This window comes from Strix uralensis, chromosome 17 (genome assembly GCF_047716275.1).
Source record: "Strix uralensis isolate ZFMK-TIS-50842 chromosome 17, bStrUra1, whole genome shotgun sequence".
Classification (NCBI taxonomy): domain Eukaryota; kingdom Metazoa; phylum Chordata; class Aves; order Strigiformes; family Strigidae; genus Strix; species Strix uralensis.
The window spans coordinates 1,420,767-1,440,194 of record NC_133988.1 but is presented as its reverse complement, the minus strand read 5'-3'; the positions used below and the strand labels follow the sequence as shown (position 1 = coordinate 1,440,194).

The 19,428-nt window shown below is 55.9% G+C and overlaps 2 protein-coding genes across 2 annotated transcripts; both read right to left on the bottom strand.

Moving 5' to 3' along the window:
* Positions 1-11,711: 11,711 nt before the first annotated feature.
* LOC141951234 (kelch-like protein 10) lies at positions 11,712-12,317 on the bottom strand. Its single transcript, XM_074887212.1, has one exon. It carries the CDS (start codon positions 12,197-12,199, stop codon positions 11,756-11,758), a length of 444 nt encoding a protein of 147 aa, XP_074743313.1. The 5' UTR covers positions 12,200-12,317; the 3' UTR covers positions 11,712-11,755.
* Positions 12,318-16,027: 3,710 nt separating this feature from the next.
* Positions 16,028-19,134, bottom strand: LOC141951243 (sperm acrosome membrane-associated protein 6-like). The gene is made up of 8 exons (XM_074887244.1): positions 18,933-19,134; positions 18,354-18,428; positions 17,951-18,019; positions 17,668-17,691; positions 17,505-17,582; positions 17,160-17,263; positions 16,495-16,648; positions 16,028-16,182 (listed from the first exon to the last, which is right to left on the bottom strand). The coding sequence occupies exons 1-8, from the start codon at positions 19,132-19,134 to the stop codon at positions 16,028-16,030; spliced, it is 861 nt and encodes a 286-aa protein (XP_074743345.1).
* Between the last annotated feature and the right edge of the window lie 294 nt (positions 19,135-19,428).

The window sequence follows — 19,428 nt, the reverse complement described above, 5'->3', positions numbered from 1 at the left end:
GATGGAGATCACTAGCATTTGTGTAGAAAAGCAGAGGTTCAGTCAGTAAAGCTCATAGTGTAGTGTTGTGCTCAGACCATGATCTCTGTCTCCTGGAGATACTGATCAGCTGGACTCACACTCCAACTAAATCTTTCCGAGTCCTACAGAACAGAGTCCCACGGGCTCATGATGTTGTAGTTAGAGTGCCCAATGGCAGTGTTTGATTTGCCATCGCTTTGCCAAGGCAAAGCCCATTTCAAGATAACAGTCCCACAAAACTCCAGGACTGCAGTCTTCTCAGTCTTTTGCAGCCTTCACACTGCCAGGGTGTTGATGCTGTTTCATCAGAAGTGAGGTTCGGCCTAATCCTGGGATTTCTTTCCTGGCCTGTCTGGACTAAGCAACCCCTGGTCATTCACTAACTGGTCCTGCTCTACCTTCAGCCTAGGTAACTTTCTGTTCCTCATTCCCATCTTCTTCTGAATGAAACATCACAGTTGTGATAAACATGAAAAGGCTGAATGTTTACACCGTTAGATCTCATATGCGTGTTGTTTCCTCGTACAAATATTATTTTATAGAATAGCCTCTTCATTTCCCTGTTCTGTGTTAGTAGCTCTGAACATTTAATTTGGTCTACAGGAGTCTACTGAACCCTGAAGCAGTGTTCAGAAGGAGGCCTTACCAGGGATTTCTTCAAACGCATTAAAATAAAAGCTGCTTGCTCCCAGCAGCCAAGCAACTGCACACCCACGACGTCCCATTTCACCTCCTGGACACACACCACCGCTGGCTTCCGGCTCTCTGCCTGGCTCGTGCCCTGCACCGGGGAGGAAGAAAGGTCCTACGTCGGCAGCTGCAGTGCCTGCACACTGGGAGAGAGCTGTAACGAGGAATTTTAATGGGCACTAAATACAACAGGCAACTTGCCCGTGTTTCAGCCAGTGCCTGCTCTGGGGTCTGCGAGGCAGGCGGTGCTCCAAGGGGCTCTTTACAGGAGCTGTCTGCAGGTTTATGCCAGGGGTACTGAAAGAAGGAGCAGAGCCATGTCTGTCACTGTTTTACAGGACATTTCAAGACAAAGCCCCAGACAAACCCCCACCTCTAGCCAATAACTCAAACCCTCCCCAATCCCAAGTCCCTGGCAGGCAGGCCTTTTTCAGTCACTTTTGCTGTGAAGCAGCAAGCCCCACGAATGTGACGCACAGGGTGTTTTGAAACTAGGCTGTGCCAGATCTCCAACACACGGCCCTGAAAATGGGATCCTGGGACAAGGACAGGAACGAGAGAGCTGCTTGCAGGGGCTTTTCTCATCCTGTAGACACTATGAGCCAGAAGCAGCCCTCAGATTGCTCCAGAGCTGCTTCAGACCTGGCTATTGATGCGGGTGCTGGGGCCAGCTGTAGCTGTTTGCACTGGGTTTAGAAAGGTGTGTTCAACATTTCCAACACCCTTGGATGGCTGCCACAGGCCACATCCAGCAATGTATTCGTACTCCCTTGCTCCACAAACAACAGGTCCAGAATCAGCTTTGCCATTTAAGACTCTGCTTCCTCTTGTGCTCTTCCTCATCGCAGAGAGCTCACCGATAGCAGGGCGTTTGCTCAAGTTTAGCCCAGGACAGCCAGCACGGTGAGCCAGGGAGGAGGCAGTACGGCACTGACACACAAAAAGCCTACATGCGGTCATTTTTTAAAGCTGGGAAGTCAGGAGCCAGGTCTGCAAAGAAACAATACACAGAGGACGGCCAGGACTCCACCAGCCATGGCATTCAGTCAGCTCTCGTCCTGCCTCCTCCATAACAGGATATAACCACGCTGTCAAAATTGACTGCTCCGACACTTGTAATATTTTGCTCCAGTAACACTGCAGAGAGCTCTCGCTTCTCCAGGGGCAGGTATCTGCAAGTCCTGCTTCCCGACCCTCACCTCACCCAGCCTTGGCAGCACCTCGCCAAAGCTCACAGCTCCAATTGCATGTGCCCTGCACTATGGGAAACTGCCACTAACTTTGCCTGCGTCGCCTTCTGCCACTAAGGGAAATCAGAAGCGCCTTCACAGATGAAGGCAGGTGGGCAAAAAACAAAACTGCACACAACTTTGTGGGCCCTGTGACTTTTTACATGGATCTCAAAGTGAAGAGTCAGAGCTCATATCCTGGAACCTCAATTTCCCTGTCCCACCGTGATTGGTTGCCGGGCGCTCCCCAAACCCCCGTGCGTGCCCGCCATGGAGTGCAGTGGGGCCGGCAGAGCCTCGCCATATAAGGGAACCGAGCGACCCGTTCGCTCATTGGCGGGAGCCAAGGACCCAGATAGGGTCGGATGGCGAATCGGAGAGTGACGAAGCAGAACATGACCAAAAATGGAAACATGAGAGAGGTTGGGGGGCGCGGCCCAACCAGCGGGAGGTCCAGTCACCGTTAGAGCCGCCGGCGGAGGGAATGAAAGGGCTGATGAGGGAACTCGCTAGGGCGGTGCAGGAACTATCCGCTGCAGTTAGAGAGAACAGGCGGCTGGTGGGGGGGGGCTTGGCGCCATCCCCTGTGCCGAGGACACCCACAGATTGGCAACTCATAGCCAAGGAGTGCATTATGTCGGGGGTGAAGCTTGAGCCTGCAGCAATACATGCCTACCCAGTCAGGGTTACCCCCACAGGGCAGCAGGAGTGGTATCCGCTTGACGCGAAGGCCGTGCAAACCCTATTTAAGGCAGTTGCCGAACACGGCTTAGGACACCCAGAAACAACTTTGCTATTAGAAACCATTCTAGCATTGCCACTGACCCCCTCTGACATGCGACAGCTGGCGAAAGCGGTGTTAAAACCAGCAATGTATTTGCTGTGGAAGGAGGCATGGGGAAGCCGAGTTAATGCCGTAGTCCATGCGGCCGCCAATCAGCAGCACCCCTTACATGGGCCTACCCATGGCCGCCTATTAGGGCGGGGCGCTTTTGCAATGATACCGGCTCAGTTACAAGTGCGGCCCAGAGAATTCACGGCCACTACTGAAGCTGGCAAACAGGCCTTTATGGATGTAGCCAAATTGGAGAAGAAGGAGCCCGCTTGGACCTCCATCAAGCAGGGGCAAAACGAGCCATTCTTACAGTTTGTCAACAGGCTTCATGGTGTGGTTTTAGAGTCAGATCTACCCGACGGTGCAAAAGAGGCTGTGCTAGTGGAGTGTATTAGGCAGCAATCCAATCTGTTAATCAAGGGCATTGTAAGGGACATTCCCCTAAACACACCTGTCGCCGCCCTCCTCCGGCAAGTAGTACAAAAGGAGGCCTTAGTACATTCCCCAGGGGACATTCATTTCACCGAAAGACCTGTATCCCATAGGAAAGACAATATGCGAGGCGTCAATAAGAAGCCTCAGCAGGCGAACCGACAGGGGCCGCGGTCCTCAGGGAATGGGCCGTGCTGGGCGTGCGGAAAACCTGGTCGCTGGGCACGAGACTGCTGGCATAAGCGTCTACAGCAGGGAAATGGGAGCAGGGGAGCCAGGGATGGGGCAGGGCTCCTCCTATGCGTTACAGACAGCCCGCACAGAACAAAGGCGACTCCTCTTATACTCCCCGAGTGATGGTGAGATATACCCAGGGATACCCTCCGGAGAGCGACCCGGGGAGGGCCCCTCAAACGATGGGTACACCAGAGCAGGAACAGTGGCTCTGGTCTTAGACTGTAGCGACAAACCCATGGTCACCGTTTGGATAAGTCAGCCCCGCCCTGGAGGAACCGAAGAGATAGTAGTGCAGGCCATGATTGATTCAGGAGCTGACGTGACAGTTGTGGGCGAGAGATGGTGGCCAGGACAGTGGAAGACCACGTTTGGAGGGTTTGTGACAGGAGTAGGAGGGGAAAAGCCGGTATACAGAGCCATTACCACGACAGTATTTAAGGTTCGAGACCAGAACAAAGGGACCCCAACCGCGACACTAAAGCCCATTATATTGTAATATTATATTGTAATAGTGTATCAGCACTAGCTTGGCCAGCAGGGACAGGGAAGGGATCTCGCCCCTGGACTCGGCACTGGTGAGGCCGCCCCTCGATGAGTGGGTTCACTTTTGGGCCCCTCACTCCAAAAAGGCCATTGAATGACTCGAGCGTGTCCAGAGAAGGGCAACGGAGCTGGTGCAGGGTCTGGAGCACAGGTCTGATGGGGAGCGGCTGAGGGAACTGGGGGGGTTTAGTCTGGAGAAGAGGAGGCTGAGGGGAGACCTCCTGGCCCTCTGCAACTCCCTGAAAGGAGGGTGCAGAGAGGGGGGATGAGTCTTTTTAACCAAGTAGTAAGTGATAGGACAAGAGGGAATGGCCTCAAGTTGCGCCAGGGCAGGTTTAGACTGGATATTAGGAAGCGTTTCTTTCCAGAACGGGTAGTCAGGCGTTGGAATGGGCTGCCCAGGGCAGGGGGGGAGTCCCCATCCCTGGAGGGGTTGAAGAGTCGGGTTGACCCAGCGCTGAGGGATCTGGTGGAGTTGGGAATTGTCAATGTCAGGCTGATGGTTGGACTGGATGATCTTCAAGGTCTTTTCCAACCTAGACGATTGTGTGATTCTGTGATTCTGCTCCGTCCCCGGTTGGGACCCCTCACCCCCCCCTTTCCCCTCTGCCTGTTGCAGTGAAACCCTCAGTTCCACCCCCTCCCCTTCCCCTCCCCATCCCCATCCCCTCCCCGCCCGGCCCGGCCCCACGCTGAGCGCGGGAGGCGGTGGCCGGTCCCCGCGGGCTCGGGGCCACCGGACCGTGGCAATAAACTCGGTGTCTGTGAACCGGCTGCTCTGATTGGTGGGGCGGGGCCGGCCGGGGAGGGGCGGGGATAAGGGGGGGGGCGGTGATAAGGGGGTCGGGGGTGGGGTGGCACCGCCCACGGCGGGCTCAGCGCCTTCGTCACGCGGGCGTGACCGGGGCGGCGGCTCCGGTCAGTGCGGGTCCGGGGGGCTCCGGGACCCTGCCTGGGCCGGGCCCCGGCGGGGCGAAGGGCCGGGCCGGGTGCCGCGGCTCCGGGCAGGCAGCCGGCGGGGGCCGGGGCTCGGGGCCGGGGCGGTCCGTGACCCGCGGAGGGGGGGGCGGGTCTGTGTGCGTCTCCCGGTTTGGGCCGCGCCGCTCCCGGGTGGAAGAGCGGGGTCGGCGGCTCCTGGTCGGGCTGGGGGGGCGGCGGAACCCGCGCCCGCAGGTGCCAGGGGCGGCTGCTCACCCCGGCGTGGCCGCGGGCACCGGCCGGGCGGGGCCGTGGGGCGGTGGAGGAAGTGCCGGGAGGAAACGGGCACCCGGTGCCCACAGACAGCGCGGAGAGCGGGGCCCCCCCGCAGCCCCCGGCGCTCCCGCTTCGCGGGCGGCGCGGCCTCATCCTGGCCTGGGGCTCGGCCCCAGCGGCCCCGCGCAGCCCCGCTGTGCTGCCCTGCTGCCAGGCTCTGGGACCCCCTGCCTGCAGTGTCAGTGCTGCCAGGCTATGAACCCCCTGCCTGCAGTGTCAGTGCTGCCAGGCTCTGGGACCCGCTGCCTGCAGTGTCAGTGCTGCCAGGCTATGGACCCGCTGCCTGCAGTGTCAGTGCTGCCAGGCTATGGACCCCCTGCCTGCAGTGTCAGTGCTGCCAGGCTATGAACCCCCTGCCTGCAGTGTCAGTGCTGCCAGGCTATGGACCCGCTGCCTGCAGTGTCAGTGCTGCCAGGCTATGGACCCACTGCCTGCAGTGTCAGTGCTGCCAGAGCATGGACCCGCTGCCTGCAGTGTCAGTGCTGCCAGAGCATGGACCCGCTGCCTGCAGTGTCAGTGCTGCCAGACCATTGGAATCTATCGTTGTGGGAGAGTGGGACATTTTGAGAGAGAATGCCCAGAGTTAAAGAAGGAAGAGAAAGTAATTCCGATCATGAACTTTGAAGACATAGAATAGAGGAGTCAGGGGTGACTCCCAGCTCAGCTGTACCACGCGGTGTGGCGGGGGCTGGCTGTCACGGAGCCCGTCTGCTGCCTCTCCACCCATTTGATGTCAGAGCCGCTCCGGTGCCATCAGCCCCAGAGCTGGCATCAGCTCCAGCACCACACGCCAGGCTGCCCCCCGTTTCACCCACAAATTGCCCTATGCCCCCAGATCCGTGTTTGACCTCCAAATGCCCCACTTTTCCCACAGCATTCCCCTGTTTGACCCCCAAACCCAGCTTTGACCCCCAAATCTTTCACTTTGACCCCCAAAAATATTGCTGTTTGACCCCCAAGTCAGCCTCAGCACCCCAAAAATTCTATTTTTCATGCCAAAATCCATCGTGAATCTCAAAATCCCCCAGTTTCCCCCAAAAATCTGCTCCAGCACCCGCAAAGCCACCCAGTTTCACCGCAAAATCCTCCTTGGACTCCAGAATCCCCCATAAAAGTTATGAGCACAGCACTATTTTTTTAGTTTGGATTTTTATCTCTTTTAGATTTAAAGTTTGAATTTAAAAAAATTTAGTTGAATTGATGTGGAAAACATGTTCAAATCACCAAGTATTTCTTTCAAACTAGAATAAGCAAAGTAGAAGCTACAAAGAGTATTCTGGCTTTAAAGCGTTTCGTATTTTTGAACCCAAATCTACAAATGCCCTAGAAAAATTATCTTTTATTACTGTGCCACAAATGTTATGATCCACACCTTCTAAAACATTATTGTCGAAGTTGTGTGGTAGAGACGCAGGCGATCAGTGGCTGGGCTGTGGCCTCTCAGGCCATGGATCTCCTTTTGTTCAGAAGACTCTCAGGCTGCAGCAAGCGCCCAGACGTCACAGCGAACACGGAGGGTCTGAAAGGGAAGTCAGCAAAATAAAAAGAAGGAATGGGCAAGAAAAAGGCAGAAGCCTGAATCCCGTCTGTCCTAAATAATGAACTGCTCGGCTCCGGGCTGGCCGCACAGGCCACCGGCAGTTCAGGGTCTTGGGCAGAAATCTTCTGCAGTTTGGTATTATCTCCTTCCTCACAAACTAAAAATAAACCAATAAAAGGAGACGCCTGTTCCTTAGTTCAGTGAAGGGAAAAGCAACTTCTCTTGAGGTCTGTTTGCCTCTTTTGGAGGATGGGCCGGAGCCCGAAGGAGAAGAGCGCCCTGACAGCAGCTGCTGGGCAGGCTGAGGGGGTGCGGGGAGTCTGCTCCCGGGGGAGCTGCGCCACTGTGTGTAGCTCAGTCGCTGTTACTGGGGGTCGGAAGCCAGTTCCCAGCAGGCACACCGTAACTCCTTGCTCTCTCTCTCTGCCCGCTGACTGTCCCGGTACCGCTCCAGATGTGCAGCCAGTGGGACGCCCACCGCTAACGGGAGATTCTCGCCTCAGGACGCCGCAGCCCCGAGCTTCGCCCTGCGCTTGGCCCGTGAGGAGCCGCGGCTCCGGCTGCAAACCCCGGTGAGGGGGGGATGCGGGTGTGGGGCTTGTGCAGGGAGCGCCTGAGCCGCCGGGTGCTGGGCGGGGGCAGACCCGTGCCAGCCAATTCGCCTTTTAGCCCCAAACGCCTGTTGGCAGAGATGCCGGTCTCCTGGGGGCGGTGGGGACGTGCTCCTGCCTCTGGAAAAGGTGCCTGAGTTCCGGGCGTGAGAAGGGCGCTGGGGTTTAGCGGTCAGGGTTGAGGCAGGTGTGGAAGATGGCAATAGCTGTGATCTTTAGTCAGAAAAAAAATATTTGTATGTTCAAGAACTTTGTTTCCTCTCTTCTGCTAATCCAGTACGGAATATGAGCCAAAAGAGGAAGCTGGCGCTGTACACACTGCACACTCCTAAGTCACACTTTAAAGTATGTGTGAGGTCAAGCTAGGACATGCTTTGCAATTTGTGTATTTACTGCAGCGAATTTTCTGCTCTTCCTGGCTGTTTCCTGTGGTTTTCAGCTGGCTTTACCTCCACAGAAAGAAATACTGTGTATGTGGAAGAGGCCATTCAGAATCTTCCCTTAGGAGGGTTTTTTTATGTGCTCTGCTTTTAAATGACAATCTGTATTATTGATGCCAGTGTTTACAACAGCTTTCTGATTCCCTGGTTGAAGTATTCTGAGCCTAATCCAGCCACATGCGTTGGTGGCTGGGAGAAAGCCAACAGGTCGTCACAGCAAACGGTCCCAGCCGAGTCCTGACGTGGCTTCTGCAGCGGGGGGACGGGCAAAGGAAGGATGCTTGTGATTCACTGTGATTTGGCAAAGAGTCTTTGAGTTCTAATTTCCATCATGTTTTTACTCTTCCCTTCTTTCCAGGGAGTGAAACTGATTTCAGCTCTTCAAGAGGCATGCGCAGTATTTAGTGCCTGAACACCACGTGTCTGCTGCTGGAAGCAAAAGATCTTCTTTTTCTCACAAGTAAGCAAAGCAATTTTTCCTGGGTAGCGCAAGTGTTGCTAGTGCAGAGGTAGACTGCTGTGTGAGGTCTTGCAGCTAAGACATACAGTATCAGCACTGTGAGTTTTAAAACTGTTTGGGTAACTCTGTGCTCTCGGTCAGCACTTCCACTGGTGAGAACTGTGATAGGAGAAAGGGGAAAAAATGCTGTGTTTGAAAAATAAGAACTGTGACTATGCCAGGTCAGCCGACTGGTATATTTTTGTTGTTTATTCATCAAATAAACGTGGGAGGTACAGTCAGGTAAGCCAGAAGAGGCATCGGCTGGAGCGGAGGAGACAGCTGGGTGTATGTTAGTGAACAGCAGTACTTCTAACCAGTTGCCCTTATCCTTTTGCTCTTATCACTGTTCTCTCTCTGTAATAAACTGTCAGCTCAGCAGGTGCCTTTCCAGATCATGATCTTATTTTTTGTAGGAAGGAGGAGACAATATTGCCTGTGATGCTTTTTTCTTAAACACCCTTGCCCAACCTTTATATAACTAAAATTGGATGCAAATAAAACCCATTATCATAGTCAACTATCTAAATGAACCTTTCATGAAAGATTTCTGTAAGGTTTCTCCCTATCACGTGTGAAGTGCAAATCCAGACAGGGGTGTTGGGATGGAGCCGCGCCCGCTGTGCTCCACCCAGGCAACCCCTGCTGGTTCCATTTTTGGAGCGGGCGGAAAGAGTTCACATGGACAGGACTGTTTGCTGCCCTGTGTGGAGGAGCTGGCAGGCGGGCTGGGACCGGCAGCAGGTCACCCCTGTGCTTAAGTCAGAGACGTCTCCAAGGTCGCAGGGTGCCCCGGTGGGCAGAGATGGGCAGAATGATGCTGAATGAGCAGTTTCCTCTCTGTCTGGTGAGACTGTTAGAGAAACAAACATTACTTAAGTGCTCTCTGGGTTAAATCTAACAAGTAAAGGTACTGGCTGGGGGAAAAAGCAATACTAAGTATATGAAGGCCTAAAATCATCTTACTTGCAGTAAGATTCTGTATCATTTCGTATGTTATTGTGCATTTAAATGTAACCTTAAATTAGAGCCTACTGAGCTACTGAATTGGACAGAAGTGCTCTGTAGCAGTGCTCCTTGCAGTGCATCGCACAGCCTGTGCCAGTTCTGCCTCACACAAGAGCTGATGCTGTACCGTGCAAAGTGGACAGAGATGTCTCCTTTGCAATGTTCTCTTTTAACTGTTTGACGTGAGTGAAAAACTGGGCTGCACTTAGTGGTGATCATGACTTAGTCAGGAACTGAGCTCGAGGGATAAAGCGGCGCGGTGTGTACAGTTTGATTCAGTAAGTGTGAAAATTTGCTCTGCTCACATATTAAGGGGACCGAAGGTCCATGTATCTTGCCAAATTCAGCAACTTAACTCTGAAAGCAACACCTCCTCCCTTGGTTTTACATCTTCTCAGCTCCTCTCTTCGATGTGGCACAAGCACAGCGTGATGAACCCAGTCACAGGCTGAACATCGACTGGATTTCACAGCGGGGCGGTTCATAGCAGCAGTTTGTAACGCCCACGCTCACCCTCTGACTGCCTTAGCCCATTGCTGCTCTCGACACCGAGTTTGGCAGCCTGGCTTTTCCTGAACAGCCGGGCTGCTGATGGATTTATCCAAACGTGGGTGTTTCTTTCTCCACGTGCTGAAAGCAGTGGCAGAGGTTGTTGGTGCCGTCTGTGCTCATGGAGCTCCTGCGGGGAAAATGTGTCAGGCGTGTTTTCACGCTTGTGATGGGTGACCCCGGAGTCGTATCAACTTTTAAATTGGGTAATGTCCGTCCTGGGTTGGTCTTCTGCTCCTCATTAAGGGATTATACAAAGCTTTTGCTCTGTGGGGAAGTTCCAGAATTTATCAGGGACATTTCTGTATTAAACAAGCCTTGTTTTTGTCAGTGTGACCAACTGTAGAAAGTAGTATATGGGGCTTTTCTGCCAGTGTCACTACTTAACTTCTGATAAGTATGTGTCATTAAACCCGTCATTTGACAAATCATCTTGCTTATGTTAGGTTAATAGTAACAATAGTGATAAAAATGTGACTTTTTTTCATACAGCCCTTCTCATCCTTTATAAAGGACAATAAGGTTTGTTATGTCCCTTTGTAGATGGGGAAATGACTATAGAAAGATTAAATGACTTAAAGACACATTTCATGTAAGAAACAGTGACTGTGAGCCAGCAACGTGCACTTGCAGCCCAGAAAGCCAACCGTGTCCTGGGCTGTGTCCAGAGCAGTGTGGGCAGCAGGTCGAGGGAGGGGATTCTCCCCCCTGCTCAGCTCTGGTGAGACCCCCCCCTGCAGTGCTGTGTCCAGCTCTGGGGACCTCAGAGGGGATCCCCCAGCTCGAGAGGGTCCAGAGGAGGCCACGAAGATGCTCGAGGGGCTGGAGCACCTCCCCTGTGAGGACAGGCTGAGAGAGTTGGGGGTGTTCAGCTGGAGAAGAGAAGGCTCCGGGGAGACCTTAGAGCGGCCTCCCAGGACTGAAAGGGGCTACAGGAAAGGGGGGAGGGACTCTTGATCAGGGGTGTAGAGACAGGACGAGGGGTACCGGTTTTAAACTGACAGAGGGAAGATTTAGATTAGATCTAAGGAAGAAATTCTTCCCTGTGAGGGTGGTGAGGCCCTGGCACAGGTTGCCCAGAGAAGCTGTGGCTGCCCCCTCCCTGGAAGGGTTCAAGGCCAGGCTGGACGGGGCTTTGGGCAACCTGGGCTAGTGGAAGGTGTCCCTGCCCGTGCCAGGGCGTGGGACTGGATGGTCTTTAAGGTCCCTTCCAACCCAAACCATCCTGTGACTCTATGACAGGGCAGTGATGGGTTTGCCAGGTCTGCTGGTAACTCGGCATCTGGGTCTGTTGTGATCTCCTGGGCTTCCCCTGCTGCCCTGGCTGGGTTTGGTCCCTGCTCTGGCTTTCTCCAAGGGCCGGCAGTGGGGTCTCTCGCCGGCTTTGAATGATGGCGACACTGGAGATTCAGGGGTCTGTAAACACTCTGAAAAAAGGAAATACAGACAATCTCTTGAAACTGCAACCAAATTCTCAGCCAGTGAGGAGTGTTCAAGCCCTTATCATTGTGTTTTCCTTGTGTTATTCCATGGGCTTTTCAGGAGAAGGCGCAGGCTGTGTGCAGTGAGGGTTGCTGCGATTGCTATGGAGGCACCACCGGAGAAATGGCTGTAACCTGTTAGTGGAAGGTGCTGCTTGTCATGGCACAAATGGGGTTAATACACAAGAACAACCTACCCAACCTCCAAGCAATTGTTCCTCTCATGGGGTGTGTTCTAGTTGGTTTAAAAGAAGGGAAAAAAACCCCACACAACAGAAACCACCATACGGACTTATCATGTCATGTTTCACTGTAGGTCGAAGAGGTGAAATTCATCCAAGTAGAGAAAACCAGGAGGACGGACGTTGTCTGGGATTGGTGCCGCGTCACCCACGCGCGTGGGAGCTGCGCTGTGGCTGCTGCAAGGCTGCGTGGCGCTGCTGGCGTCTGGGCAGGTTGTGAGCGACCCACCTCTCGACAGCCTCGCAGACGGCGTCGGCTCGTGTCCCGCCGCGCTCGGCCTGCTCGACGAGGAGACTGAGCTCGGGGACGGAGAGGTCGAGCAGCTCCGCGGACACCCGGGTCACCTCCGCGAAGTGGCGGAGGATGAACGCGTCGGCCGCGTCTCGCAGGTCGGGAGAGTGATAGCACCCTGTGAGCCTCCAGATGCTGATGCAATTTTCCAAGCAGAGCTGGGATTTGAGGAACTCGCAGCACAGCCCGACGATGCCCATGACATTGAACTGGTCTGCTGCCATGAGCAAACTCTCCACATTGTCGGCCGTGACCGGCACTGTCCCGGTGTAGGCGTAGTTGATGATGAGCCTCATCGTGTCGGGTGAAGTGCCGGGGATTCTATATACTGTCTTCTCGGCTCTGTTGCACCTGCTGCTGAACAAAGCCCTGCAAAACCAAAGCAGCGCTGGGGGAAAAACCAGCTTTGCTGGGTTAAGCCCGGACCCCGTGATCCCCTGGGCCGCCTTCCCCGGGGACCAGGGTGGGCACCCGCAGTAGCCGTGCCGGGAGGCCGGGCAGTGGGTTAGTGCCGGTTTGACAAGCTGGGGGCTGTAAAAAGGAGCCACAGCCTCTGGCTGTGGCCAGAGAGCGACAGGGCGAGGGGTCCCCTCGCTTCAGCAAGAGCAGCTGCGAGTAACGGCCTGTGGGGAAGGAAAACCTCATGCCCGAGGGCTGCCAGCCCTGCACCGCCTCGGGGCTCGTCAGGCACCGCCTCAGAGCTGCTGGTCGGTGCTGGGCTGGGGGTGATTTCTGGTGCCCAGGGAGGGACCAGGACCACAGGAGCTGCTGGGTGAGAGTTCAGTGCTGTTGGAAGCGCTGGAGATACCCCCAGGCGCTGTGACCCAGGCCAGGAAATGCCGTTTGTCCCCATCCCCTCCTGCGTCCAGCACTGACCTGAAATAGTCACTGCAGCTACAGAGGACGGTCTTGTGAGCCTCGAACTTGACGCCGTCCACGCTGATGGTCACGTCACAGCCGTTCCCCTCCAGGCAGCGATCGCTGAAGCTGGCACAAGCCATCTCCCTCACCTTCCTCTCCGGGCGTGAGGATGAAGAGCTGGCTGGTGCTGAGCTGTCACCCCTGCTGCAGCCCGAGGCAGTGGCAGGTGCTTCTCCCTGCGGCGCTGCGGGGCTTTGTTGTGGCCCTCCAGCATCGTCCTGGAAACCCTGCCCGGTGGTTCTGGAGTTGCCCCATTATGATGTCACCCCCTCACAACGTCACAGATGCGGGGGAGCGGGACCGGCCGTGAGCCCCTCCGCAGGCGACGGGGTCCTGGTCCTTCCGGCCCCTGGCTCCATGGCTGCCATCGGCCTTCACTCAACCGCAGCCCCGGTGACCCGGGACCCCCATCCGCCCCATTTCTGCCCCATTTCTCCCTTAACCTTCATGGGTTAAAACCTCCTGGGTGGAGCCTTCCCGGGGGTGTGGCCTCTCCCCAGGGGGCGGAGCCTTTGCTCTCCCCCCCCCCCCCCCCTGCAGCTGTGGGTCTGTCCCGGTGGGGGCGTGGCCTGACCACAGGGGCGTGGCTTGTCCCAGTATTGTCCCAGTAGGGCTGTGGCCTCTCCTGGGGTGTGTCACAGCACAGGGGTGGAGCCTTCACTGTGTTTCCTTTTCCAAACCAGGGGATAAATGGGGGCTTTGAGGGGTGTGGCTTGTCTTGGTGGGTGGGGCCTGCTGCAAGAAGGGTGTGGCCTCTCCAGGGGGTGTGTCCCACCTTGAGGACGGGGCTTTCCCCACTCTCCCTTGCCATAATTGATTATTGAGTGCACTAGCAGGTGTATTCCATCAGGGCCCATGAACTTCCATATGTCCAGTTTGCTTACGTATTCCCTAATCTGATTCTCTTCCACCAAGAGTACGTTTTACTTGCTTCGGACTTTTCCCCTGATCTTCTGGGGCTGCGATTCCTGAAGGCTGGTCTTCCCAGTAAAGATAGAAGTGAAGAACTCGTTGATGACCTCGGCCTTTTCCATGTCCTGTGTCACCAGGGCCCCTGAATGGGGATTGAGCAGCAGACCCACACTTTCCCTAGTATTCCCTTTGTTTACATCCTTGTAGAAATCTCTCTTGCTTCCCTTCACATCTCTTGCCAGATTCAACTCCAGGCCAGCCTTGGCTTTCTCAGCCCCATCCCTGAATGATCGGGCAGCTCTTCATTCCATCAGCCATCATACCCTGCCTCCATCTCTTGAACACTTCCTTTATATGTCTGAGTTTACTCAGGAACTCCTTGCTCATCCACACAAGCCTTCTGCTACTTTTGCTTGATTTCTTGCTTGTTTGCAGGAAATATATAAGAAAAAACATATGTAACAAAAACATGTCCCCTGTCTTATCTACTTTGCTTTTGGGGTGAGGACTGTGGGCTGCTATCCCCCACTTCCATGGGTTCCTCTGCTTGTGGTGGCAAGCTGGGTGATGCAGAGGATGGCGCATTTCCTCTGTGACTGAAAGGAGTGGGATTTCCACCCCTCCACATCTGCTTGTTAGCAGCAGACGAAATAGGCAGGGAATCACAAAACCACAGTGTGTTCCTAATGGGAAACATTATTACTTGGGTAAGGAATGGGAGCTGCAGCCTCCAGGATGAGCCCAGGGTGGCTCTGTCGCGTGGCCAGATGACTGCAGGAGGAGAAGGTCCTTGCCTGAGTCCGGATCGGCCTCTGCAGGATGGGGGAGCACAGGCTGGGTCTTCAGCCCAGAGATCACAGCTCAGGCTTCTCAACCCCCACCAGCACTGACAGCACCAAAGAGTTAAACACAGCTGGAATGTCAGCCCAGGTGCCGGAAGCGTTTTACCAACTGCTTGGGACCAAAGGCACCAACAGCATATGGGCAACCTCTGCGTACTGTGTTTGCAGCCTGTTTTTTCATATTGTTCTGATAGCTGTTTTTTCTAACGTAAGTCTAGGTACATTTAAAGGCAACATAGAGCGCTGGAGATACCGTGATCACAGTCTTAAGGGATTTTTCTACTCTCTTCTTCACGGAACTTTATAGCATTCCTCCTCTACTGTTTGGCTGTTTCGTTACAGACATAACATCTAAAAAATCTGTAGCAGCAATTTATCCAAATTTAAGTTAACTGGGTTATACAGAGGTAGAAGCGTATGTGGTAAAATGCTTTTAGGCAAACAATTGGAGGAGAAAGAAACTTGGCATTTGTAGTGGCCATGACATAATAAAGGCATTATTATACATTAGTGTCTCTGATACATGAGTATCAAGAGAAAGCTTTCCCGCAGCTGACTTTCCCTTAGTGCTAGCTGTTGGACTGCAGGGTCAGGAGCGTCACAACTGTTTTTTGGACTGCTTACGTGCTGCCCAGTAGCCAGTTCTTCTGTATGCAAGCCCATAGATTTCTGTATGCAAGCCCAAGACCCCCAGATCTCCATCTCCATCATAATCCAGTTATTTAGAACTCTGCGGTTCTGGTTTTAGACTGTTTTAATTTACACATGCTACTCCCAATGCAAGAAGAGCAACTGCAGGAATTTTGGTCCTCAGGGAGGGAGCGACGCGTCAAGCTCCCCTACGGCAAATCCAGGCATCTGGAATCCCCTGGAGGACCCTGTTGTCCAGATCTGCGGGATGTCCCGGTGTCACGGAGGCCTAGGATGCTCCAGCATTGCCAGGTGGCCCTGGGAGGCAGAAGGAGGAATGGAGAAAGAGGAGGTGAATGGAGAAATCTGGGGTGGGGGGAATCATGGGGCATAGGGGGGGCCCTAGGGGCAACTGATGGGTCTAAGGGTGAAAGTACGGGACCCTGGGGGCAACTGGGTCAACTGACTGTAACTGCAGCCCGCAAAGGGACAGTGGGGGTTCTGGGGAAAAGGGGTGAAAAGTGGCAGGGTCTCAGGGGCAGTTAGGGAATTTGGGGGAAGCAAGGCAGCCTGGCGTTGTCCTGGGTGCAAGGGAGGGGTCCTGGAATGGGCCAGAGGACAATGGGAGTCCCAGGGGAAAACAGAGGGCCTTGTGAGTTTAGGAGTCCTGGCAGTCTCTGCGCCACCTTGGACACCTGGGAGCCCTTGCATCTGTAGGGAATCCCGAGGGATCGAGGGTCCAGGGGGGTTTGGGAGTGCCATGCAGGGAGCCCCAGAAGCACGGGGATGACAGGGTAAGGTTCACCAGGTCAGGAGGACTCACACCAGCAGCAGCACGAGCGCCATGAAGCCAAGTGCCAGCCCCAGCCCCAGCGATGCCATGTGGTGCAGGGGAGTCCTGCGTTCGGGCCAGCGCAGCACAGCTCTGAACTGGGCCTGGAGTTCCTGCTCTGCCTCCAGGCTTCCCCCTGATACTGTGGGGACCAAGGCACCTCGGGTCACGGGGCACTGCCCCCCAGGGACCAGGTGTGCCTGCAGCACCTGCTCCAGCCACAGACCTCCCTGCCCCAGGGACCCAGGTGTCCGGGGGCCCCTGCGCCACCCCACGTGCCCCACTGTCCCCAGAGGAGCCGTGCGTCAGGGACCACCTGCTCCACTCCACCTGTGGTGTCCTGGCACCCTGCTCACACCCCCATGCACCCCCCTCCCATGGACCCAGGTGTCTGGGGTCCTGCTCCACCCTCCACTGCTCATTGCCCCCAGGGCACGCAGCTGTCTGGGCTCACCGTTGAGGTAGAAGTACTTGCGGACCAAGGGCTCAGAGAGGACCCCCAGGACACAGGCGACGGTTCCTGGAACGGGGTCCTGGAGGGTCAGACTGAGAGGTCCCTCCACACTCTCCTGCAGCTCATCAAACACTGCCAGATCCTGTGTGCGCAGCTGGGGACGGGGGAACACATCACTGCAGCCTGGTCCACCAGGTACACGAGACAGCATACATGTGCACACAAAGGCACCCGTGTCCTGCACATGCCCATCATGCCCCCTTCATTCTTCTTGTACCCTTTGCTCGTGCACACGCATGCACCTTGTGTCCCACACGTGCTCCTTGTGCCCTGTGTGTGTGCACACAGGGCTGCACAAGCAGAGCACATGGAGAAGTCGCTTCCTTCACACACAAGTGCGCACAAGCGCACATGAATCTGCAAACACACGAGTGACCCGCCTCCTGCTTGAGTGCACCCTGCACGTGGGCGGGCACTCGCTTGCATCCTGTGCGTGCTTACACACGTGCTGCTGACAGCACACGTATCTCCTGTACAAGCAATACCCGTATCTATCGATAGTCCTCGCGCCAAGCACACAGCTGTGTGCACGCAGGCCTTGTTACCCATGCCCAGTCCTCTCACGAATGTCTACGTACACCCTTGCCCACGCCTGTGCAACTCACATCCTTGGCAAACATCCAGGTAACGGGCAGGTCGGACGGGGTGGCAAAGGGCACGTCGCAGTGCAGTGTGATGGCTTCACCCGCGTGGGTCCACGTGTCCTGCACTGGGAGCATGGACAGGCACGTGAGCTCCCACCTGCTCAGTCACTGACAGAAATGACCGCGCTCCTGGGTGGCTGCACGCGCTCTGGGGCTCGCGGGGGGGTGGCTGGGCACGCACCTTGGCACTCACGGTGGGCCCTGCCCACGTGCCCATGTGTGCAAAATGAGGGTTGCCCCCGAGCCCGGGAGGCACCCAGCTCCGGGATGGGGCTGTGGATGCCTGGGCCCCCCACGGCCCCGTACCTGGGCAGTCCAGGGGAAACTGGCAGTCCACGAGGCGGCAGGTAGCACACTGGAAGACGCGGGCGGCTGGCTGGTACCCTGGGAGGAGAGAGTGCGTGGTCCCAGGGAGAAGGGAGATGTGCTAGGGGACAGGGGGTGGCAAGACAGCGGGATGGGCACTCACCACAGGGCGGGACGCAGGCTGGAGCTGGTGGGGAGGAAGCAGCATTAGACTGGGGATCAGTGGGCATCCACATCCCTGTGACGAGCTGTCAGGGCTCAGCCCTTGTCCAGCCCAGATGGGGTCCCTGGGGGTTTCTCCAGGACGGGGGTGCCCAGGGTGAGGGTCCATGGGGTGTAGATGTGCAGGGTGGGGATGTCTGTGACAGTCCCTTGAGTGGGGGTCCCAGGGCTCAGGGGTTCCCCAGGGGGGGAGTCCTGGGTGGGTGTCCCCACTGGTCCCGTACCTTCCTCCAGCTGGCTCAGCTTCGCCCAGATTGTGTTGACGGCTTCCTGCAGAGACGCCTCAAAAGACTCTGGGGTGTCCCACCAGTCCAGGTGAGACGATGTGCGCTCCTCCCAATCCCCATAAACCCTCCCCGGACCCCGCAGATCCCCTGTACAATTCACCTCGACCCCATATATCCATCCTGGAGTCCCATATATCCCCAAATACCCCCTCAAAACCCCCCAGAAGCTGTATACCTTGAAGGCCATATACCCTCAGATTCCCCAAATATCCCCTTACAGCCCCCAGACCTCCACATAGCCTGTATTTCACCACCCTCCCCATTCAAGGCCTCCACGTCCCATCCCCCGTGCCCCATGTCCTGGCCCTACCCCCTCACATGTCCCACGTCCCCTGCTCACTCATGTTCCTCTGCTTCTCCAGAAAATGCAGGGCATCCATGATGATCTCCCGAAGGGCCTCACGCTGCCTCGACCCTGGGACCAGTAAGGACTGGGGGTTTCCAGGGGTTCCTGGAGTCCTGATCAGGGCTTAGGGATACTGGGAAGGGTCAGGTATCCCTGGGGATTCCTGAGGTCTTAGGTAGGGCCAGAGGGTCCCAGGAAGTCCCCAGGGTGTCCCTGGCCAGGGTTGGGTGATTCTCAGAGTCTCAGGAAAGGTTGGGATTCACAAAGGTCCCTGGGGTCCAGGTTAGGAGTGGGGACACTGTGGCATGGTTGGGAGTCCCTAGGGTGTTTGCCTGGGGTGGGTCCCTGGGGTCCCTGTTTAGGAAAGGGGTCCCCAACTGCCTGGAATCCTGGCTGGCGTCAGTATGAGGGCCTTGGCTGAAGTGGGGAACCCCAGAGGGTTCTCGGGGGTCCTGTTCAGGGTGGGAGACTCTTGGGATGGAGGTCCCTGGTGGGATGGAGGTGCCAGTCAGGATGGGGCTCCTTGGGCAGGGTCCCCATTGGGTTGGGTGTCCCTGGGGTTCCATGACTCACCCACGGTGACAGAGGCAAGTGGCACAGCAGCCTGGACGAGGGCCTCAAGGCACTGTCGATGTCGGGGGTCACTGACGGGGGCCCCAGTAATCTCATGGCAGAGCCGTGACCGCTGAATGGCGGGCCCAAAGCAGAACAGGCAGGTGTGCACCCCAGGGACCCAGGGGGCCAGCACCAGCATCAGGAGCACCCACCACGCCATGGCTCCAAAGCCTAGCACCCAGATGCCTGGGTTTCCAGGCAACAGCAGGGTTACTAGGCGGAGCCCAGGCAACGGGGTTCCAGGGGACAATGGGGGTCCTACGCTGGTCCCAGATGCCCGGGTCCCCTCCTGAGAGGAGTGGGGATTTCCCTGTTAAAAACCTTCGTTCAAACTGCCTTCGAGCACTACATTCATTTTTCTTGGAAACCATCTTTGTTGTGGACCCCAGATGTCAGAGGTGTGGACATGTTGCTGATGGCCCCTGGCCTGGAGATGTGGGAAGTTTTGCCAACA